The sequence below is a fragment of the Bos grunniens genome, chromosome 1, assembly GCF_055505025.1.
Source record: "Bos grunniens cultivar Pamir isolate PY7600 chromosome 1, Bosgru_T2T1.0, whole genome shotgun sequence".
Taxonomy (NCBI): Eukaryota; Metazoa; Chordata; class Mammalia; order Artiodactyla; family Bovidae; genus Bos; species Bos grunniens.
Window position 1 is genome coordinate 132570354 of NC_141165.1, and position 25325 is coordinate 132595678.

Here is a 25325-nt window from a genome sequence, read left to right on the forward strand (position 1 = left end):
GCTAAGAATGAATAAGCTTCTTTGAAATACCATTTAAAGATTGAGATTTCAAGAAAAATACATGGCTTCTATCATGATAAAAATACTGACCTCAATTTCTACATTGCACTGATCCTTGCTTTAAGCCTTTCTAACATACAATTTTAAAGCTTACACAGCATTTCCATTTGCCTAATACTTTAAAAATATTTAGCTGGTCACACAAAGCACTGTAGTCATCTCATGCCAGTAATAGAAGAATATAGAGTACAAACCTACAAACTGTTTCAAGGGAAGTTAGTAGAGGTATGATTTCAAAAATCTCAACTTTGCCTTTAGAGGTTTTTATATCAGACGTTCATAAAATGCAGCTTTAATGCTGTTATTTGATTTACATGTATCATTTTGAGCTCTGAAACAAATGAATAGGGCAACATTTGGAGAACATTGTGGCAAATACAGTTGTCAGGTTTATGACCTAACACCTAGAGCAATCTGGGAACAAATCAAACTAGGCTTAAGCTATATTTTCACTGAATTCAAACATATAGACCCATTAAAATGTAATACACCCTTACAACTTTCTATTCTTTCAACTTTTGTCCATGGGATCCTATTTGATGATTAAAAATATCAAGGACACTGATGTATAGATCAGTCTATGGACTCTGTGGGAGAGGGAGAGGGTGGGGAGATTTGGGAAAATAGCATTGAAACATGTATAATATCATGTTTGAAACGAGTCGCCAGTCCAGGTTCAATGCATGGTACTGGATGCTTGGGGCTGGTGCACTGGGACGACCCAGAGGGAGGGGAGGGGAGGGAGGAGGGTGGAGGGTTCAGGATGGGGAACGCAGGTATACCTGTGGCGGATTCATTTCGATATTTGGCAAAACTAATACAATTATGTAAAGTTTAAAAATAAAATAAAAAAAAATAAATAAAAAAATCAAAAAAATAAACACCCTTCAAAAAAAAAAATATCAAGGACGTAATGTGAATATTATGTAAACCTGGGTAATCATGTGACAAAAATAGCACTCCTTGTAGCTTTTCTTCCTAAAGTCCCAGAAAGCCAGTCTAATTATGAGAAAACACTTGACACATCCAGGTTTGGAAACATTCTTAGGACACCTGGCCAGAACAGCTTAAGGTCATAAAACAAGAAGAGACTGAGAACCTGTCATAGAACAGAGGAGACTGGGAAAACGTGACAACTTAAGACAGTATCCTATAACATCCAACCAAAGTACCCCAGATAGGATCCTGGAGGAAAAGGAAGGCTGGTGAATTCAAAATAATGCATATAAACTTTCATTTTCATGTATCTGCATTTGTCTATTATGAGTTATAGATCTGTCACAGTTGTATAAGATAACAATATGGGGACTTTCTGAACTATCTCTTTGAATTTTCTCTGTGAATCCAAAAGTATCCCTAAATGAGAGATTTTGTATGGACATGCTGTTTTTTTCTAGTAATTGAAAATTAGTCTTTGTTTATGCTCATTTTACAATATTATTAATCTCTTAGTCTTACATCAAGATTTTAAAATTATACACAAAGTACCGTCAAATTTGTGGAAAGTTAGTGTATCTGTAGAAAATGGACTCCAGCAACTCAAATTTATCAATCACCTCTACTTGCTTTTCAACAGGCTTCTCCACTGGGAAAGTTTGAGGAGCTTCACGTGCAACAAACCTCTCCTAGCAGCATTCCTTTAAAACTAGATATCTGACTGTGCTTTGCTTAGTCGCTCAGTCGTGTCCAATCTCATGGACTGTAGCTCACCAGGCTCCTCTGTCCATGGGATTCTCCAGGCAAGAATACTGGAGTGGGTTGCCACGCCCTCTCCAGAAGATCTTCCCAACCCAGGGATCAAACCCAGGTCTCCCACATTGCAGGCAGATTCTTTACCACCTCAGCCACCAGGGAAGGCCTGGTGTCAGGAAGATATCTGACAGCAAAATGAAAAACGAAACATAGAGTCTATTTCTCTACTATTTATGCTGAAAGCTAAGCAAATTAAAATGTTCACTTGTCTCATTCCTATGCTGCTGCTGCTGCTGCTGCTAAGTCGCTTCAGTTGTGTCTGACTCTTAGCGACCCCATGGACTGCAGCCTACCAGGCTCCTCTGTCCATGGGATTTTCCAGGCAAGAGTACTAGAGTGGGGTGCCATTGCCTTCTCCGCTCATTCCTATAGTAGATTGCAAAGGAACCTCTCACTATTTAAAATATTTGGTCCATTTCAAGTCAGTGCTGTTGATGATGTGATTTTAGAAAGTATAATGTCATAGACCTAGGGATATATAAAATTGAGATTTTGAAATGAATGTATACATTCAGAAAAGAAACAATAGCAGTGTCAGTGAAAGCACAAAAAAAGGCAATTTCTTTTCTGTGAAAGTATGTTTATACTCAGACAGTTGAATGAAACCTAATTTCTTTTTTAGGAAAGAAAATTAGCAAAAAAGCAGGACATGAAATGTTTTGCAGATCATGATTATAGTAGGTGTGATGCCTGTAGTTTCAGAAGGCAGGACTAGGAGGAAGGCCAAACAAATTTATAGCTAAACTCACTTGTTACATAAGAATAAAAAAACGTGGCTGATTTATTTGATCATAAAAGTCAAGGTCCTGGGAGAATTTAGACTACAAAAATGTTTTATATTTATTTTCAGAAAAGATTACAAACATTTCTGGGCTTATCATCGAGAGATGAGAGACTGGGTTTTGTGATAAAAAGAACAGAAAAGAGTTGGAAGAGTTCTCCATGAAGAGATGACAAATGAGAAAGTGACAGGGAGTCCTTAAATGAAAATTCCCTCTGTGGCTAGTGATATGCCTTTTCATTTTTGTATTGAATTCAATCTCTGTTTCGTCACAGACCCTATGATCCACTATACCCAGCAGCTTTCTGCAGCTTTGGCAATAGAGCAGTAGTTGAAGGATATAGTTGGGGTGGGTGGGTCGTTAGGAATTCAGCAGGAATACAATGGAAGACCTGGATAGGGCATGAGAGAGAGTTCGTTCTTTGGAATCCTTGATAGTCGGGGATTGCAGATGGAGTGAAGGGTCAGGCATTTTTGTGAAAATTCAATGAAAGAGTAACATCAACAGCCTAGATGACTTCAGTATATAAACAGCAGATACTTCGCTTGCAAATGTAAAAGTCATGTGTGAAAATAATGCACCAAAATATGAGTGTTTGGTACAACTAATGCTGTCTTTTTCTTATCTAATTATTCAATGGTCATCTAACAATTTTCCATACCTATGACATTCTTACCTTCCTCTCGGCAAGTCTGCATCATCCTTTTTCCACCGCACAGTTGGCTGAGGATCTCCCTGGACCTGACAACGGAACTCTACAGCTTCTTCCTCCAGTACCACTTGGTTAATTGGCCTCCTGAGAAATGTGGGTCGTTCTTAGGGAAGAAAAAAAAAAAAGAAAAATGAAATGAATGTTGTCCATATTTTAAGTGCATTTTGAAAAAAAGCATAAAAAACATGTGGTTTATTTTTGGCACATAAGTACCTAATTTTATAGCTCAACTGTCTTGATAAGGCTTCGTGGAACCTATTAACGTAACTGTATAAAATGAAATATTCTGGAACACATAAATAGCTAAAGTTTGTATATAAATCCATACTATCGGCTGGAAAATAAAACTGATTCTTCTGTGAATTTCTGAGCTAAATCATGTGGGTCTTGTCATAAAAATCTGAACATTGAATCCCACAGAAAAAAAGAAAAGAGATGAAAAAGATTATTTTCATCTATTACAATGACTCAGATTGGAGAAAACTGAAAGTTGAAACCAGTGGAAATATTAAAAAGGAAACAAATATTAATATTCCATCAACGAGGCTAGAGAAAACAAAAGAGTTGTGTTCTCAACATAAGCATATATTTCCTAAATTTTTTTACTAAAGTTATCCATTTGATAAGGACCTAATACTTCCATGGGCTTCCCTGGTGGCTCAGAGGGTAAAGCGTCCGCCTGCAATGCAGGAGACCCGGGTTCGATCTCTGGGTCGGGAAGATCTCCTGGATAAGGAAATGGCAACCCACTCTAGTACTCTTGCCTGAAGAATCCCATGGCTGGAGGAGCCTGGTAGGCTAGAGTCCATGGGGTCTCAGAGTTGGACACGACTAAGCAACCTCACACTTACAACACTTAACACTTCCATGAATGTTTTCACTTCATATGTGGAAAACTGTCTACTTGGTTTTTTTGTATGTCTGCAAAAAAATCTGTCAAACTAATTTTTCTTAAATAAAAAACCAATATCATTAGTAATTATTGTAAACTATTTACTGTCATATATAATTTTCTAAGGCTACTTCTAATTTTTCTCCTACATGCTCCAGATATTTGTCCATTTTTAAAAATGTAATATATGCTTGCTTAATTCTCTAATATTCTGATTTAGTGTTTCTGTTCTTTGGTCTTTTGCTGTTAATCTGTACCTAGCACTGTTAATTTGGATTCCAGCACTCATCTAAATAAAGCATGGACAAAAGAAATCCCTATCTTTAAGAATATCACTACTGAAGAGAAGTATAAAACAAAATGTAGATTTATGCATCTAAAAATACTTCAATGCTTTGTCTAGTTTCCTTTGTTTTTTATAATAACCTGATACACAGAAAATTACCATTTAATTTTTTATTGGCCCAGGTCTCTCAATCATAGGCAAGTACAGTACTGCTACTTATTGAAGTAGAAAAAGAGGTCAAGTAAAAGAAAAATGAAATCCATAGGGAGTGGACACAATTTATCTGACCATATGGCCATATTTAGTCTCTTAGAACTTTAGTTTCAAATCAATTTAAAAATGTGAATACAGTGGCACAAAAATTGAAACATATTCAGCATATGTTGAGTATAGACTGGATGTATATGATTTTATTGAGTATATTTAGACCTATATTTATAAAACAAATGTGTAAACTACAAAAGGATATTTTATTGCAATAAAGTCAACCATCATTGGTATTCAAAAGGAAGATAACTTCATCTCGCCACAGTGAAGTAGACAGTTGTGATCAATTTCTTTAAACACAGACCTGCACATACTCAAGTATTTGTACACTGGGGTCCCAAATTCCCAAGACATAAAACAAGGCTCATGGGAATTTATCATGAAGAGCTTTTAAATGCAGGATTTAGAAATAATCCAAAACACTTGGGGGAAAGTTTGCTTCAAAAGATTTTAGGTGGTCAGAATCAATTAGCTGTAAGTGTGCCCTGCTGACAACAGAAGAAATCTGCAAGTTGGATAGAATTAATTAGTGTTGTCCTTAGACGACTGACCACTACGTGCACTAGTCAAGTATTTTAGTTCTGGCATAGTTAATATTGTTATTAACAATATTAAAAACAATATTGTTAAAACAATATTGTCAAAAACAATAGCTATTTTTTGGCAGTATATAATAGGCAATAGAATCAGTATCTTCTTTTGAAAGTGGAATATTAATAGAAAAAAAAAAGAGTTGGCATAGAAAGTAGGATTGATTTTTTTTTTTTTCCACTATCACTTAGGGATATTCAGTCAGTTCATTTAAAAGCTGTAATAACCCAATATTAAAGGAGAGCCAGGGTACTGTAGATATCACTAATGATTGAGAAATCATCAATTTCCTTCTGGCTCCCTCTGATTTTAAAGGGGGAGTTGTCCTAAAACTTGGCATATGATGAGCAAACTAAGAGAAGTCTTTCCTTCATTCACCCCTTCATTCAGTGTGTGTTAATGCAACTTCCCCTATGCCAGACTTTGAGTGTGGTAGCTGGTGAAGAGACAGCAGCTTGGTTTCAACAGAAAAGTGGAGAGAGATGAAGTTACTTAGTTGGTAAATGGTAAGCCTGTGACAGGCCTTGTATGCCATGTCAAAGAATGTGAGTTCCGCACTTTAGGCAATAGAGAGATGTTGCAACATTTAAAGTAAGGAAGCATCATTTCTAATAACCATGTGAAAAGGATCGTGTTGACAGATCTGTGGGAGATGAATTAGAAGAGAATATAAAACAGTGAAGGTTAAAATATTTATTGTAATAAATTATTTCAGTTTAGAACTGACACAGTGGTTCAAGGGATGTGGAAAAGGCATAGAATGAAGAGATACCAGAAATGGTTGATCAATCAGATGTGGAAGGAAAAGTTTAGGAAGATTCTCCAATATCCATTTAGCACAGTGGAACAAAATGGCAGGTAAGGTATGGATCCGTGAATGTTTAGATCTTTTTATCTCAGAAATGGTGAGATGGTGAGATGTGAAGAAAGATGTGAAAGATGAGGGAAAAATGGACCCCTCAACACTTAAGCCATTGTTAGCCTTCTGTTGCTTGAAGTCAAATGCATTCTTAATTAATATGGTAAACATATTACTATTTATAGAGAAAATAAATATGCTCACATCTATAGACATAGAGAACCTGTTGGATTAAAACTTCTAAATAAAGAAGGAATCATAAGAAACTTCTCATGAATGATGAAGACATTTTATCAGAAAATAAATGCAAAAATTACTTTTTTAAAGTAATATACTAAAGTCACACCTATTACAATCGGTAACAAAAAGGACACGCTGACTTTAGTGATCAAAAAGAAAAAGAAGGAAAGTGTAAGTTTTGGAGAAGAACCAAAATACTCATTACTTGCAGACATTCCACAATACAAATAATACAGAACAGTAACTTTGATCATAGATAACTGTAACAAAAGATAAGAACCACAGAAAATCATGGCAGCAATGCGTCCAGTATTGCAAATTTGGGGATTTTAGTATAAACTGTGGCAAATTCATATGTTGAGATATTAATACTATCTATTTATCTACCTCTCTAACATGGAAAATTTTCATGGCATGATGCTGATTACAAAATAAATTTCATAAGAGTATATAGATTAGTTCCATTAAAATACATATGGATATTTTCAGCAAAGTTTTTGTATGCTTCCATTAACATGCTACCAGTCGTGAAATTTGGAGAAGGCAATGGCACCCCACTCCAGTACTCTTGCCTGGAAAATCCCATGGATGGAGGAACTTGGTGGGCTGCTGTCTATGGGGTTGCACAGAGTCGGACATGACTGAGCGACTTCATTTTCACTTTTCACTTTCATGCACTGGAGAAGGAAATGGCAACCCACTCCAGTGTTCTTGCCTGGAGAATCCCAGGGATGGGGGAGCCTCGTGGGCTGCCGTCTAAGGGGTCGCACAGAGTTGGACACGACTGAAGCGACTTAGTAGCAGCAGTAGCAGCAGTCATAGAATTGCAACATGTGAGTATAATTAATTCAAACAACAAACTTTACATTAGACTTGTCACAAAAATAAACTTGTCTCTTTGTTCAGGGTATACCATTAAGGTCCTTGAGGACTTTTTTGGTTACCATACTTGTTGTAAGTCCCACTGTTTTGTATGGAGATACATGGAAGCACATGATTTATAATTTCAAGAAGGAAGAAAGACAGGGGATTTCCTGCTGATGTTCTGATGAACTCAGAAGGGGTGGCGAACTTTGCAATGATCGTAATTCTTTTCTGCCCTCAAGTAGAGTTTAGTTGCCTAGCAACTAGATAACCAAAGAACAGCATTTGGTATAGAATTTTTGGAAGTCTAACATTGTTTGTAGTGGAAAATGCAATTCAATTTATTAAAAAAAAAGGGGGGGGCAATGCAAAGAATCAGCAATCAGTTCAGTTCAGTTCAGTCACTCACTCATGGCCGACTCTTTGCAACCCCATGGACTGCAGCACGTCAGGCTTCCTGGACCCTCACCAACTCCTGGAGCTTGTTCAAACTCGTGTCCATTGAGTCGGTGATGCCATCCAACCTTCTCATCCTCTGTCATCCCCTTCTCCTCCAGCCTACAATCTTTCTCAGCATCAGGGTCTTTTCTAATGAATCAGTTCTTCACATCAGGTGGCCAATGTATTGGAGCTTCAGCTTCAGCATTAGTCCTTCCAATAAATATTCAGGACTGATTTCCTTTAGGATGGACTGGTTGGATCTCCTTGCTGTCCAAGGAACTCTCAAGAGTCTTCTCCAACACAACAGTTCAAAAGCATCAATTCTTCAGCACTCAGCTTTCTTTATAGCCCAACTCTCACATCCATACACGACTAATGGAAAAACAATAGCTTTGACTAGATGGAACTCTGTCAGCAAAGTAATGTCGCTGCTTTTTAACACTAGGTTTGTCAGAGCTTTTCTTCCAAGAAGCAAGTGTCTTTTAATTTCATGGCGGCAGTTACCATCTGCAGTGATTTTGGAGCCCCCAAAATAAAGTCTGTTGCTGTTTCCATTGTTTTCCCATTTATTTTCCATGGAGTCATGTGACCAGATGCCATGATCTTAGTTTTCTGAATGTTGAGCTTTAAGCCAACTTTTTCACTCTGTTATTTCATCAGGAGGCTCTTTAGTTCCTCTTTACTTTCTGCCATAAGGGTGGTGTCATCTGCATATCTGAGGTTATTGATATTTCTCCCGGCAATCTTGATTCCAGCTTGTACTTCATCCAGCCCGGCATTTTGCATGACATATTGTCACAAAAGTTAAATAAGCAGGATGACAATACACAGCCTTGACGTACTCCTTTCCCTGTTTGGAACCAGTCTGTTGTTCCATGTCCAGTTCTAACTATTGCTTCTTGACCTGCATACAGATTTCTCAGGAGGCAGGTAAGGTGACCCAGTATTACCATGTCTTTAAGAATTTTTCAGAGTTTGTTGTGATCCACACAGTCAAAGGCTTTGGCTTAGTCAATAAAGCAGAGGTAGATGTTTTCTGGAACTCTCTTGATTTTTCCAGGATCCAACAGATGTTGGCAATTTGATCTCTGGTTCCTCTGTCTTTTCTAAATCCAGCTTGAACATCGGGAAGTTCTTGGTTCACATACTGTGGAGACCTGGCTTGGAGAATTTTGAGCATTACTTTGCTAGCATGTGAGATAAATGCAATTGTGCAGTAGCTTGAACATTCTTTGGCATTGTCTTTCTTTGGGATTGGAATGAAAACTGACCTTTTCCAGTCCTGTGGCCACTGCCGAGTTTTCCAAATTTGCTGGTATATTGAGCGAACACTTAAACAGCACCACCTTTTAGGACTTGAAATAGCTCAGCTGGAATTCCATCACCTCCACTAGTTTTGTTTGTAGTGATGCTTCCTAAGGCCCATCTAACTTCAGATTCCAGGATGTCTGGCTCTAGGTGAGTGATCACACCATTGTGGTTATCTAGATCATTAAGATATTGTTTTGTATAGTTCTTCTATGTATTCCTGCCACCTTTTCTTAATATCCTCTGCTTCTGTTAGGTCCGTACTGTTTCTGTCCTTTATTGTGCCCATTAACACAAACAATAACCCAGAAGAATGTCATCTGCATATACATGGCACATTAGAAAAGGTTTATACCTGAGTATATTGAGGGTGTGCCTTATAACAAAGTAATATCGAAATTTACTAATTCGTTGGAATTTGGTCACAACTTTAAAAAAAGACTGTTCTGAGAATTTCCATAATACATTTTGTTACAATTATCTCTAAATTGTGTTATTTGTTGTATCAATTGTTTTCTGCTCTTTATACTAAGTTCACTTTTATTTTGTAATTTTAACTGCCTACAAAGAACAGCATGTTAAAAACTGTAGTTTTGCTTACCATTTATTTAAATGGTAAGAACTGTTTTCAGTTTCCTTAACTAGGCTTTATTTCTAGAAAATTTAAGACTCGAACACGAATATTAAAGACTAAAGAAGTTGTACAGGTAGAAACGTATTTTAAATGCTTTGCCTTTGCAGGTTCTACTGTTATCATATGCCCAACACAAAGTCATACCTCTTTCAGACACACGTTACAAAAACTACAAGGAATTATCTTGGAGTTTTGTGTCAAAATCATTTGCAAATAAATGTATTTAGAAGGATTAGAAAGTAAAATGATAAGAGAAACATCAGGTTGATAACTGACCTCATTCAATACTCATTAATACCCCATGAAATTTGTATTCTATGAAGATCTGAACTAAAATAAATATACATGAAAAATCTTGAACTACTGTCTAACAAGCAAACCTAATTTTAACACATGTCAAAATAAGGTCAATGATTTTTCCATATTATCACCTTATGTCTGATCACATATTAAAACATAGGGGGAGAAATCTCAAGGGCTATTTGCTGACTGCTTATCAATTAGATTAGAGTTCCTCTGAATGGCTTGATTCCTAATTATACAGCCATAGAGTGATCAGAGACAATGTCTTTGCCAATGCAATTAACTTTTTTTTATGTGAGATTAACTGGATTTGATTCACCTGCATAACTTGCTTACAAGGTTAATCTCTCTTGAGACAGTAGTCTTGTTTGGCACTGTGGTACTATGTAAAATACAGCTCTCAAGTAGTCAGGTCAATTTAGTAACAAACTGGCATTGTGGAAAAATCCAACTTTGTATGCAACTGTAATAAAATCAAACACCAAGTCTCCTTGTACTTACGTCAATAATATTCAAAAAGCAAAGATTCAATTTAACCCCCAAATCATAAATCTGAAATGTGGTTGCATAATATATCTAAAGTTTCTTACTTACACGCTACATTGAAGGAAATTAAGTGCCCAGAGAATTTCTCTTTTCAACTGTATTCAGTCAGTGAATAGGACTATAAAATTGGCAAAGGCTGTGCTGTGACAGCTATTACTAGGACAACCTTAACAATTTAAAAATGAGCTTTGTTTGACATTATAAAAGCAGCATTATGACAATAATTAGATAGGTAGAGTTCTTCAAGTTCTCTAAGACTAAAGCTATGCAGTAAAAGCACATGAGACCTAACCACTGCTTGTAAATCTTATCTCAACTTCAGCTGACCCAAGAGGATCCACCACCCAGTTGTGCCCATTAAAGGAGGAAGTCAGAAAGCTAGTCCTAGTGTTATTTGAATAGGTATGTATGAGGGGCAGGGGTTAGGAGAGCCATTGAATGTGAATTACTGTGCCCTTCCAAAACAGACTGGATGATAACGATCAGTCTGCCTGACTGTGATTAAATAAATCCTGGCTGCACTAATTTCTTTTCTTGCCAAGAATTTTCTTTGTCTGAGAGAAACCATCCTGTGAAGCAAAAACAAACATGGGTAAATGTTCTCAGAGGGAAAAAATAAATGCCTTTCTCACCATATTTTAGAGGGAAAGTTTCATGTTACTGCTGATACGAGAGTCATGGTGGGAGCAGGGGACCTGTCTATTCATTTTTCTACTCTATTTAAACATTTAGAGCTTGGCACATAGTAGGTGTTCAAGAGATATTTGTTAAATAAGTGAACAAATAAATATTTTGTTGTTTTAAGGTTTGCAAGTTAATATTATTTAAAAGAACTAGATTTTATCTTTAGCAATTATATTGATTTCGATAACACCTTATGTTTTGAATTCTTAAATGAAGGGCACACATTATCAATAAAGCATAGATATATCCTAAGGTACATTATGAGAAGATTTTATTCAGAAAAGAATATTAGTAAAATCCTGAAATGCAAGAGAAGTTAAAAATCCATGAAATAAGAACAAGATGCTCTAAATAAGAAATAATTCAGAAAAAGAGCTAGGAGATTTAACATCTAATTAATGAATTTATGCTTGACAGAAAAATAGAACAGAAAAAAAATGAACCGTGTATTTCACTGAGTTGTTTGAATACAGCATTTTTAGATAAGATGCTCACTAAGTGTCTAACTCGGAGAAGGCAATGGCACCCCACTCCAGTACTCTTGCCTGGAAAATCCCATGGACAGAGGAGCCTGGTAGGCTGCAGTCCATGGGGTAAGAGTCAGACACGACTGAGCGACTTCACTTTCACTTTTCACAATCATGTATTGGAGAAGGAAATGGCAACCCACTCCAGTGTTCTTGCTTGGAGAATCCCAGGGACGGGGGAGCCTGGTGGGCTGCCATTTGTGGGGTCGTACAGAGTCGGACACGACTGCAGCGACTTAGCAGCAGCAGCAGCAAGTGTCTAACTAGTAAGAGAAAAAAGTGCCAAACCGAGGCACGGTATTGAAACATTTCAGAACCATGGGATAAAGACAAAGTACTGAGAAAAGCTGAAAGAAAAAGAAAAGAAAAATGATCACATAGGAATCAAAAGTACAGTAGACTTCTCAAGAGTAACAGTGGAAACAAAATGATAGTTAAGCGACAACTTTAATATTCTAAGCAAAAATATTTTTTAAAACTGGAATTCTATAACCAGCCAAAGTATCCATTGTTTTGGATAGAATAGAGACAGTTCAGTCTGGAACATGCTGTAGGCTCCAGTCAAGGAGAAATCTGGAGAAAAATACTGTTCTGAATACAAGAGTTAAGTAAGAAAAAAATACAAATATGGGATGCAGGAAACAGGGAATCCAGCAGCAGAGGAAAGGGGAGATGAATGTCAGAATGAAGTTTCTGGGGTAGATCTAAATAGCATCCACCCTGGTTGGACAGAGTAGAAAGTCTAAGGCCTCCAGGAAGGGTGCAGCAAGAGTGGACTTAATAGCTAAATAGAATTTAGAGAAATGTGAATCTCTTGTTTCAGTTTCAAGAATTCATGACAGGTATAGGTAAACACAAGTAAAAGGAAAAACGGACTTATTATAAACACATTATTGATAGGGGAGATTTTTGCATAATCTACCACCTCTGGCCTTAATATGTCTATGGTCAATAATGTGTTAATTGAAAGAAGATCGAATATAAGGCCAGAAAAATAATGCTATTATAACAGCATAACACTTAGCTCACAGTCCATATTTATAATATTATAACTTAAGTCATTGATATTAATATAATCAATGTTTCCGAAGTCAATATACTAAAGGACAAAAAGAGGGTGAGTGCTGGTGAGATATTGGGGAACAAGGTATCAGTAGGCCAAATCATCATCTTCCAAAATCAGAAGTCAATAAATGTGTAAAATTGCAGAATAAACACAAAGAAATATGAGAGCATCCCAGAAGAACAGGCAAAACAGGCTTATAGAAATGTTCAAAGATGAGAATTGGGTGTGTGTCTACATGAGGATATCTGTGTTGGGAGGAGGGGGCAGGACATCTCTGCATTTCATTTAAGATTTGTAATACTACTAATATCTATAAGAAATGTAGCATATAAAATCGTTTTTATGTATTATTTCTTTAAACATTTAAAAATCATTGGGAAAATTTTTCTTACTTTTGGGTTGTTTTTTAATGACAGTTAAATTCTGCATAATGGATATCTCAAGCTACCCATAATTGGAAATTTAATTATATACTTCAACTTATAATTATATACTTCAAATTATATACTTATATACTTCAACTCTAGTTTTTTTTTGTCTTCAGGAGCTCTAGAAGTTAATTAACATATGTAAATTGCTAGAAAGTATTTTTTATGAAGACATCATGGCTTCCCAGGTGGTTCAGTGGTAAATCTGCCTGCCTAGGAGATGCAGGTTCAATTCCTGGGCTGAGAAGGTCCCCTGGAGAAGGACTTGGCAATCTACTCCAGTATTCTTACCTGGGAAACCCCATAGAAAAAGGAGCCTGGAGGGCTACAGTCCATGGGGTCACAAAAGTGTTGGACATGAATTAGCAACGAAACAGCAGCAGCAGATTGTGTTAAAGAGTTTAGTGTCCTTCTACACTAGGATGCCCACTTCCAATTTTTACATCTGGTGCTGCCACTTAACTAGGATGTTATTTTCTAGTCAGCAAATATTAAAGAAGAACAAACACCATAAAAGAGTGGCCGAGAGGAGATACCCCACGTCCAAGGTCAGAGAAACCCCAGTAAGACGGTAGGTGCTGGAGCAGCTGTGAGGAGATATCCCATGTTCAAGGGCAAAGGAGAAGCCCTAGCAAGATGGTAGGAGGGGTAAATTCACATCTAGAATCAAACCCCATTCCCGCCGGAGACTTTAAGAGGGCGCAAACAAACATTGTGAGACCCAGGGACCCTACAGAGACTGAGACAGAACCGTGTTTGAGTGTTGCCTGTGGAGGTAAGAGTCAGCAGTGGCCTGCCACAGGGACAGGGGCTCTGGGCGCAGCAGGCTTAGGTATGGCATAAGCCCTCTTGAAGAAGGTCGCCATTAACCCGACCATAGAGCCGCCAGAACTGACACAGACTGGGGAAATACACTCTTGGAGGGCACAAACAGATCACTGTACACCAGGATCCAGTAGAAAGGAGCAGTGATCCCATAAGAGGAGCTACCCCACGTCCAAGAAGGGGTGGCTGCCTGGGCGCAGGAGGGCCTAGAGGAGCTATTCCATGTTCAAGGTCAGGAGGGGCGGAGGTGAGGAGATACCCCTCATCCAAGGTAAAAAGCAGCGGCTGTGCTTTGCTGGAGCAGCCGTGAAGAGATATCCAATATCCAAGGTAAGAGAAACCCAAGTAAGACGGTAGGTGTTGCAAGAGGGCATCAGAGGGCAGACACACTGAAACCATAATCACAGAAAACTAGTCAATCTAATCACACTAGGACCACAGCCTTGTCTAACTCGATGAAACTAAGCCATGCCCGTGGGGCCACCCAAGATGGGTGGGTCATGGTGGAGAGGTCTGACAGAATGTGGTCCACTGGAGAAGGGAATGGCAAACCACTTCAGTATTCTTGCCTTGAAAACCCTATGAACAGTATGAAAAGGCAAAATGATAGGATACTGAAAGAGGAACTCCCCAGGTCAGTAGGTGCCCAATATGCTACTGGAGATCAGTGGAGAAATAACTCCAGAAATAATGAAGGGATGGAGCCAAAGCAAAAAGAATACCCATCTGTGGATGTGACTGGTGATAGAAGTAAGGTCCGATGCTGTAAAGAGCAATATTGCATAGGAACCTGGAATGTCAGGTCCATGAATCAAGGCAAATTGAAAGTGGTCAAACAGGAGATAGCTAGAGTGAACATCAACATTCTAGGAATCAGCGAACTAAAATGGACTGGAATGGGTGAATTTAACTCAGATGACCATTATATGTACTACGGTGGGCAGGAATCCCTTAGAAGAAATGGAATAGCCATCATGGTCAACAAAAGGAGTCTGAAATGCAGTACTTGGATGCAATCTCAAAAATGACAGAATGATCTCTGTTCGTTTCCAAGGCAAACCATTCAATATCACAGTAATCCAAGTCTATGCCCCAACCAGTAATGCTGAAGAAGCTGAAGTTGATCGGTTCTATGAAGGCCTACAAGACCTTTTAGAACTAACATCCCAAAAGGTTGTCCTTTTCATTATAGGGGACTGGAATGCAAAAGTAGGAAGTCAAGAAACACCTGGAGTCACAGGAAAATTTGGCCTTGGAGTACAGAATGAAGCAGGGCAAAGGCTAATAGAGTTTTGCCAAGAGAACACACTGGTCATAGCAAACACCCTCTTCCAAAAACACAAGAGAAGACTACACATGGACATCACCTGATCAATGGCAAATTCTGATTATATTCTTTAGGTATGACCTAAATCAAATCCCTTATGATTATACAGTAGAAGTGACAAATAGATTTAAGGGACTAGATCTGGTAGACAGAATGCCTAATGAACTATGGACAGAGGTTCATGCCACTGTACAGGAGACAGGGATCAAGACCATCCCCAAGAAAAATAAATGAAAAAAGGAAAATGGCTGTCTCAGGAGGCCTTACTAATAGCTCTGAAAGAAGAGAAGCAAAAAGCAAAGGAGAAAAGGAAAGATATACTCATTTGAATGCAGAGTTCCAAAAAATAGCAAGGAGAGATAAGAAAGCCTTCCTCAGTGATCAGTGCAAACAAATAGAGGAAAACAATACAAAGGGAAAGACTAGAGATCTCTTCAAAAATTAGAGATACCAAGGGAACGTTTCATGGAAAGATGGGCTCAGTAAAGGAGAGAAATTGGACCTAAGAAAAGCAGAAAATATTAAGAAAAGGGGGCAAGAAAATGCAGAAGAACTGTACAAAAAAGATCTGCACGACCCAGATAATCACAATGGTATGATCTCTCACCTAGAGCCAGACATCCTAGAATGTGAAGTGGGCCTTAGAAAGCATCACTATGAACAAAGCTAGTGGAGGTGATGGAATTCCAGTTGAGCTATTTCAAATCCTAAAATATAATGCTGTGAAAGTGCTGCACTCAATATGCCAGCAAATTTGGAAAACTCAGCAGTGGCCACAGGACTGGAAAAGGTCAGTAGTCATTCCATCCCTAAGGAAGGTAATACCAAAGAATGCTCAAACTACTGCACAGTTGCACTCAGCTCACACGCTAGTAAAGTAATGTTCAAAATTCTCTAAGCCAGGCTTCAAGAGTACCTGAAGTGAATTCCAGATGTTTAAGCTGGTTTTAGAAAAAGCAATGGAACCAGAGATCAAATTGCCAACATCCACTGGATCATCAAAAAAGCAAGAGAGTTCCTGAAAAACATCTATTTCTGTTTTACTGACTATGCCAAAGCCTTCGACTGTGTGGATCACAATAAACTGGAAAATTCTGAAAGAGATGGGAATACCAGACCACCTGACCTGCTCTTGAGAAACCTGCATGCAGGTCAGGAAGCAACAGTTAGAACGGGACATGGAACAACAGGCTGGTTCCAAATAGAAAAGGAGTACATCAAGGCTGAATATTGTCACACTGCTTATTTAACTTATATGCAGAGTAAATCATGAGAAACGCTGGGCTGGAAGAAGCACAAGGTGGAATCAAGATTGCTGGGAGAAATATTAATAACCTCAGATACACAGATGACACCACCCTTATGGATAAAAGTAAAGAAGAACTAAAGAACCTCTTGATGAAAGTGAAAGAGGAGAGTGAAAAAGTTGGCTTAAAGTTCAACATTCAGAAAACTGCATGGCATGCAGTCCCATCACTTCATGGCAAATAGTTGGGGAAACAGTGGAAACAGTGTCAGACTTTATTTTTGGGGGCTCCGAAATCACTGCAGATGGTGATTGCAGCCATGAAATTAAAAGACGCTTACTCCTTGGAAGAAAAGCTATGACTAACCAAGACAGCATATTAAGAAGCAGCGACATTACTTTGCCAAAAAAGGTCCATTTAGTCAAGGCTATGGTTTTTCCAGTAGTCATGTATGGATGTGAGAATTGGACTATAAAGAAAGCTAGGTGTCACAGAATTTATGCTTTTGAACTGTGTTGTTGCAGAAGATTCTTGACAGTCCCTTGGACTGCAAGGAGGTTTAAGCAGTCTGTCCTCAAGGAGATCAGTCCTGAGTTTCATTGGTAGGACTGATGTTGAAACTGAAAGTCCAATGTTTTGGCCACCTGATGAGAAATGCTGACTCATTTCAAAAGACCGTGATGCTGGGAAAGATTGAAGGCAGAAGGAAAAGTGGATGACAGAGGATGAGTGGTTGGATGACATTACCAACTCAATGGACATGAGTTTTGGTGAACCCGGGGAATTGGTGATAGATGGGGAGGCCTGGCATGCTGCAGTCCATGGGTTCGCCAAGAGTTGGACACAACTGAGTGACTTAACTGAAGGAAAGATGAAATACAAATAGGTTTACTAGAAAACATTTTTCTGGATATAAAGCACCAAGATAAAATAAAGAAGGCCTCGTTATACAAAGTACACTAGTTATTTTATTTTCTCTAAGAATTGGGGAGTCAATGTACAGGAGGGGTCTTTCTCAAACAATAGTAGTCACAATCTTGAAACACTTAAGCCATCATGACTCTTTTAATGTTTTATTCCTTGGTTTGGAATTTTTTTCAATTTCAATTATGGAATTTTACTTTTTCCCACAACTTAAGACTGTATCTATAACCCCTTAGGTCAGTTCTGACTATACCACAATATAAATGTTTCTCTGTTCCTTAAATCAATTGTTCTAGAAGAGCTGCCTGTAGACAAATTTGATCTCTTTGGTTTACAGCTGTTTTCAAAATAATTTAGAAGTCCCTCCTGTAACTCCTGACATAATTAGTGAAATTCTGTAGTTCTAATCATGTTTTTAAAGAAAGTAGGGTAAATATGTCATAACACAGTCACATTTGGTAAATCTAATTACTTGGGTATTAACAATAAACACTTTCAGTTTTCTTCTGAAGGCAATATATACTGCTGTAATACAATAATTTTCTGCTTTGAAGCTGGTGGTAGCTGCAGTATTATAGGGAAGAGTGTTTCTTTAAATAGCACAGCTGTACTTGTGGGTTTTCAATGCTAGTGTTTGGTGACCACTAATTTCATATCTTAGCAGGCAAAACTGCATTTTATTCATTACAAGTGAAGCACATTCTGAGACTCTTAAAGGTGACTGCATGATATCTAAGGGCTAACATGGATACTTGTCTGGACTCCACAGGAGAGAAATTAACACGCACACTTGAAACAGTTTTGTTTTTACTGTTCAATTCCTTTCATGAAGTATGGGATTTCTCTTGGTTTTGTCATTTTGGACTTCAAGCTACTTAGTAGCCACAAGGAGTATGACCAGAGATTACCTGGTACTCAGAGCAATTAAAAAGAGAGGTCTGCACTCTGGTACATATTCATAAAGCACATCTACACTCTAAATGTAATGGAAATCACACTGTGGCTCTTTTTTGCATCATGGCATTCCCATTACCCTATGGGTGGCACATCCCAAGCTACCAAAGAAGTTTCTTTAGGGACGCATGCCAGATTCTGATGCCGCCCTTGGCGTGTTCTGGAGGAATGATGTGGTGTCTTATGTTATGCACAGATCCAGAAGATTATTTTACTGGCACAAAAAGAGTAATCTAAAATTCACAATTATCTCATATTTAAGAAAAACACATAGTATCTGTAACAGTGACTGTTTTATTCATATATACATATATTTATTATATATATATATATACATATACACATCTATATATAATGGAGAAGGCAATGGCACCCCACTCCAGTACTCTTGCTTGGAAAATCCCATGGACAGGGGAGCCTGTTAGGCTGCAGTCCATGGGGGTCGCTAAGAGTTGGACACGACTGAGGGACTTCACTTTCACTTTTCACTTTCATGCATTGGAGAAGGAAATGGCAACCCACTCCAGTGTTCTTGCCTGGAGAATCCCAGGGACGGGGGAGCCTGGTGGGCTGCCGTCTATGGGGTCGCACAGAGTCAGACATGACTGAAGTGACTTAGCATAGCATAGCATCTATATATAAATATGTGTATGTGAGTATGTTTGGGTGTATTCATATAATATATAACTCCATACAGATACTTGAATGAGATTTCAATATTTTCTAAAAGATGTTTCATTTTCCAGTATCTTGAGGATCTCCATTTTTTTCCCAATTTTCTGTCACTGTATTAATATTTCTCTTTTAATTTTTCACAGCTGCTCAGTATTTTCCCTACTTTTGTTTATTCCATCATATTTATCATCTCCAATTTCTTCCTTTCTAATGTTTTCTTTACTACTTCTGTGATACAGATCTAGTAATGTTTTAACTAAAATTAACTAAATTACTCCAGCTCAAGAGGCCCTTGGTTCTTAAAGTTGAAGAAACATGAATATCATAGCAAAATAGTTTAATAACTTTTTTCTATTTTTTGATTCTGTGTGTATAACTAGCAAGCTGGTCTTTTTATCATGAGCTAAAACTGCAAGTAGCTCAATCTGAGATTTTTTAAGTAGAAGATAAGTGAAATGACTTTATAGTATACTCTCTAATTTTTAAAAGCCTTATCTCATGTCATGCACATAATAAATATTCGATAAACGCATCGCAATGGAATGAGTGATAAACTTTAGACGGATATAATCTCCAACAGATTTTGAGAAAGAGTAATTTTTAACATTTTTATGAAAGGCAAAATCTTATAGACATATAGGAATGAAGCAGGTAAATTGTTTCAAAAGTTTAATTTTCTTCAAATCAAAGATTTCATCTGAAAGAACCAGAAAACAAGACAATTCTAGTTTATTCAGCTCACTACAAGTCATAAGTAACCATCCGTATATGGCCTGGTGTTTGGTATTAGCAAAAATATTTAAAAGTGAAGAAAGAGTAGATAATAAATAGCAACTTATAAATTAAAACAGAGTTTTACCAAAGACAGTCAGCTCTGCTGGATCACTGTCTCTCTCTCCCACCATGTTGGTGCCCACACACGTATACATCCCGGCATCACTCTTTCTGGTATTGGAGATCATTAGTTTTCCACCACGGATCTGTTAAAATTGGACGGAAGAAAGAAAATAAAGGAAAATGGAGAAGAAAAGAAACAGAGAAAAAAGGTCATTAATAAAAAATCTTGAAAAATTAAGCACATAATTTTTCTCTAAAAGAAATGGTTGAGTGTCTAAGACACAAAACTCTCCCACTCTTTTGGCATCTTTTAAATTCTGCTTCCATGTAAGCCTCCATATTCTCTTTCTAGAGAATGCTTCTTTTAAGGCAGTCTTCCTATCTCTTGCCTGATCCTATTTCGAGACTTGTGACTGCTGCCATTAAACCTCATGGTTGGTCTTCACTCTGAAATTCTGTTGAATGAATTTCTATTGACATCTGTCATCAGAAAGAAGCACTAGATATTTTATTTTGATAATATAATGAGATCCAATTGACTCAGAAGAATTCAATGAGTATTTGTTGAGTACTTCTATTGGCTGGGCAGTGTTCTAGGTCCTTGAGATTCAGCAGTAAATCAAAAAGTAAAAATCTCTGTCTTCATGGGGTATTTGTTAGCATTAAAATTATCTTTGTCTCATCTTAACTGTATTTATAAGACAACTTTTGAAGAGGGATGTGAGGTTGAATAAAAACAAATAATTTTTTGGAATGATGAGTATGACTTGGTACAAACTGTTGGCTTTGTATAGGTGGCCCCTAAATGTTTCTTAAATAAGAAGCATTTCTGTTTGAATAAACAAATATAATGATGTTAAAATATTGTTTGTTAAGAGGATACTACAGCAGAATAAGCTTTTCAGTAAGTGTATCATCAACTTACAGGTTCTTTTCCAATTTTGAGTTTTGTTTTTTTTTCAAACAATCTCTCTTAAAGAGATATGAGATAAGAATATGCTGGTTTCCTCCTTTACTTTTTAATTTCACAGGCAGATAGAACTCAAGTAGATATGTTTTCATCAGACATATTTCAGGCTCTAAAACTAGCCATGTATTTTCAACAGAGTATTTTCAACATTTTTTTATACTTCAGAAGAAAAGATCATCAACCTTTTCTCAACTAAATGCAGTAGAATAAATGATAGGTTATAAACCAGGGAGGCCATTTCTCCTCCCCTTGAAGATGAAACTGACAGTATGACTTGATTTGTTCAGTGGAACTAAAGCAACATTTCACCGGAAGAAAGGCACTTGCAACACAGGGACTTGACTGCTTGCTGCAGCTGGAACCCTGAGACAACTATGGGAATTAGCTCAAGCTGAGTGCATGCTAAGTCACTTCCGTCCTGTGTGCCTCTTTGTGACCCTATGGACTATAGCTCACCAGGCTCCTCTGTCCATGGAATTCTCCAGGCAAGAATACTGGAATAGGTTGTCATGCCCTCCTCCAGGGGATCTTGCCAACCCAGGAATCAAACCCGCATTGGCGGGCAGGTTCTTCACTACCGGTGCCACCTGGGGAGCCCCAGCCCAAGCTAGTCTGCTGGAATATGGGAGGCTATGAGGAGAAGAACCAAGATGGCTGGCTTGAGAAGTAGTCAATGGCCAGACATGTGAGTACAGGAAAGTTATCCTAGATCATTCAGCTGCCAGCACACTTTCAAACAAGCCACAGAAGCTGGAGAACGCCTAGCAAAGATCAACCAACCTGGCAATGAGCAAAGAACTGTCAACTCACGCACAGAATCACAGAATAAATGCAATGGTTGTATTGTGGGGTGATTTGTTACAAAGGAAAAATTTAATGATTACAAACACGAAAAAGAAAATCTTGAACAGGAGCACATTTTCCTAAGTTTGGTAGCCAAGCACAGACCACTGGACCAAACGATCTTTCACTGTAGATCTCCACAGTGTCCACAGTTCAAACCAGAATATTCATGTGGATATGCTGTGATCTTTTGCATGGCCTCTCTGGTTCTGTGTTATGATGTAATCACAACATACACATAAGAATAAAATCTCACTTATAAGATATTTTTAAAGATAATAGACACCCATACTATATGAACATTTTAATAGAAATAGCACATTTGTTCTGTTAAATGATACATTATTTTAAATTAAATATATTTATTCTTAGTTATTGTACTGAGTACAAAAATTGTACTAAGAACAATGTCAGAAGGTTGAGGCATTATCTACTATTTCAGTGACTAGCTCTCATAAACTCCACATACTAATGGTGAGTAGATCCTCTGAAAAAATAATCTATATACCATTTCTCTAACTTTTTACCATTTTCTGGGTGTTTCATCTTGATATTAATCAACTAATTAATGATGATCAATTTCCGTGAAAATGGACTAATTTTTTGTAAGTTTAAACTGCAGAACTTGGCAGTTATTTTAACATTGATTTTACTTTACATCTCTTAAACTTTGAAATGAATTCTCATAATATTTTAGTTATAAATATTACATTGGAAAAACTGGAAAACAGCTTGAAATATTCATCACCACAATTTCCTCTTATAATTTTGAAAGTAGTGTGAAAAGAAATGTTTTAGTTAATACAGTTTATGGTCATCACTTACACTTTGACACTTAATGTACTCTATGATCAATAAATGCATCTGGAGTTCCTAAAAGAGCGTTGACATCAATATTCTACTACAAAGATATATTTACATATTCAGATTAGTCCAGTTATTAATATAACATATGAATTTTATTTATATAATTTTTGTCTCTTTGAAGCCTCATTCCAAAATTGTCATTTGGGTATCCTTTTTCAGCCTTTTCAATATAGTGTAAGTAGTAATTAGCACTCAAATAGAGTTCTATAACTTTATTAATAATAAATAACAAATAATATAAATAAAATAATATAAATAAAATATTATAGATAATATAAATAAAATACATCCATTTTAAAGCTTGGTATCCAACCCCTCTGGGCATCCATTCTAATTTTACTCACACTTATTCTTTCTTCCTTGTCATCAATTCGAATTTTGTCTTTTTTCCAGTAGATAGTAGGTTCTGGGTGTCCCCGGGGAGGCTGGCACTCCAGGATTGCAGGCTCTCCGGCTGCCACTACAACATCTGTGGGATTTTGCCGGAAGTCATCTCGTAACACTGAAGAAAAATAATTGCAGTAAAAGAAAACTCAGTGACAGTAACTTTAGGTTTCTCTTGCAAAAGGTAACTTCAAGTCTTAAACATGCCCGTCTTAAAACATGTCAGCGCGAACCTGAGTGCTCATAAACAGAGAAGTGACTAGTTATATGATTATGAACCTCTGCTATGAAATCTGAGTTGAAAATGAGATAAGCTGGAGGAAAATAAGATGAGAAACACTCATGATGCAGTTTTGAGATTTAATACAAACTCAAGGTACAAAACTGTTTAGGTAATATGATCCCATTTTTCTATTTAAAAAGCATATATGTACACATACATGTATATAAATACATTAAAATTAATTGTTATGCTTGTTAAACTTAAAGCCCTGAAACATGTCATATGCACATAGTCTGGGAGCATGTATGCCCGTCAGTCAGGGAGGGGAAGTGGAGTGAGAACTCTCTGAGAAACGCTTTCTGGTGACATGAATATGGACAAGATCCACACTGTTTTCATTACACTTCTGAAGATAGATTCATTGTTCCCCTTGTAACGCACTAGCACCCACATACACAGGGCTACATTTTCATTCTGTCTGCATCTCCACCTGCCGAGTGACATCTGGGCAGCGTGACATTCGGAGCAGAGATATCCCTTATAGCAGCTTTGCCAGTCTGAATTTCCCCTCCTTTCATTAGGAGAACAGCAGGTTGGACCTCGGTTGTAACCTCCGAAAATCTGGCATGCCTGGCTCTCCAAATGTCACCTATCTATCTCTGGACTTTTCCTCCCCTGGCAAGATGAAAAGCCTGGAGAAATGACTCCCTCCTATCAGATTGCAGAATGCTGATTTATTTAGCAAATAAGGACTATATCTATTTTAGGGTAAACATTCAAAAAAGTAGTTGAGAAAACAGGTGAAGGAGATTAAGGGGTACAACCTACCAGTTACAAAATGTCAGTTACAAGAAAGTAACAGACAGCAGAGGGAATATAGTCCATGTTTTATAACAACTTTGTATCTTGTGTAATCTATAAAAATATTGAATCACTACATTGTATGCCTGAAACTAACGTAATATTGTAAGTCAACAATACTTCAATGAAATGTAGTTGAAAGCAGCTAATATACCATATAACACAACAACAGCCTCTGCTTTTCATAACTGCTTTGACTTTTTCTATTCTTTGATATTCTAACACTGACAAGTTTTTTCCCCAATATACTTTGGGCTAGAACAAGCAATCACACACTCACACAAATACACGTGTGTATATGCATGTGTATGTATATGCATGTACACACACATACATTTTATGTAAATTGGTCAAGCTATTTGAAACTGGTCAAGTTATTTGAAATCAAAATTGGGCAGCTTGTGCTAGCTTGTTATGTAAATCATCTGCTGCAAACATGGATTAGGTCAAGCCAACTGCCTTTGATGTCCCATAATGAGACTCACTTCAGCACTCTGCTTCTTTGTTGGGCTAAGTCTCCAGGTTAATTGTCATTCTCCAAATAAATAAAAATCCCCTGTCCTATAAATAGGTCCAGAGAGAAAACTGAGTGACTTTTAGGGCTTTTCTTTTCCTGTCTCTTGCAACAACATGGTTTTCCATCTTAATGAAGTCATGGCCTTTTATGAGATTAGAGAACCTTGTCTCCTATTGAAGGAGCCATAAGAAAAAAGTGAGCACAAATTGCTCACTCTCAGTTTATAAGCTGATTAATTTACTGCTTTAGCTGCTGTGGAAATGTGTTCCATTTGAGCAGAGTGAACTGCATATTTTTTGAGTTTTCTTGTCTAACTGGCAAGAAAGATGTGATTTATATGCATAGGGGTTTGCTTCTGAATGGGCTGAGAGAAGTATGCATAAATGTGATGTTCCAACAAGAGGGGAAGAAGGGGTTAACACTGTGGTTTCCCCATTGCAGGTAAATCCTCAAGGGAGAGCAAGCTGGTGACTCATTTATATTCTAAATAGAGAACAGCTGCCTATTTATGCAATGTTAAGACCTGCAAAAATATGGTAACAGGGTGGTGAGCACCCCTACAATATCCGGTCCTGGCAGCAAATGGTGTTTTGGCAGGCCCTCAATCTGTTCCAAAATGACACATCTGG

At 37.5% G+C, this 25325-nt stretch overlaps 1 protein-coding gene across 20 annotated transcripts in view; it reads right to left on the reverse strand.

Moving 5' to 3' along the window:
- Window positions 1–25325, reverse strand: part of ROBO2 (roundabout guidance receptor 2) — a 663047-nt gene that overhangs the window by 169934 nt on the left and 467788 nt on the right. For all 20 annotated transcript variants that reach the window (XM_086411444.1, XM_086411574.1, XM_086411573.1 and 17 more), the window contains exons 3-5: window positions 23056–23213; window positions 20054–20174; window positions 3271–3409 (exon numbers count right to left, since the gene is read on the reverse strand). In XM_086411444.1, the coding sequence (XP_086267570.1) occupies window positions 3271–3409; window positions 20054–20174; window positions 23056–23213 (418 nt within the window). The remainder of the gene's footprint in view (window positions 1–3270; window positions 3410–20053; window positions 20175–23055; window positions 23214–25325) is intronic.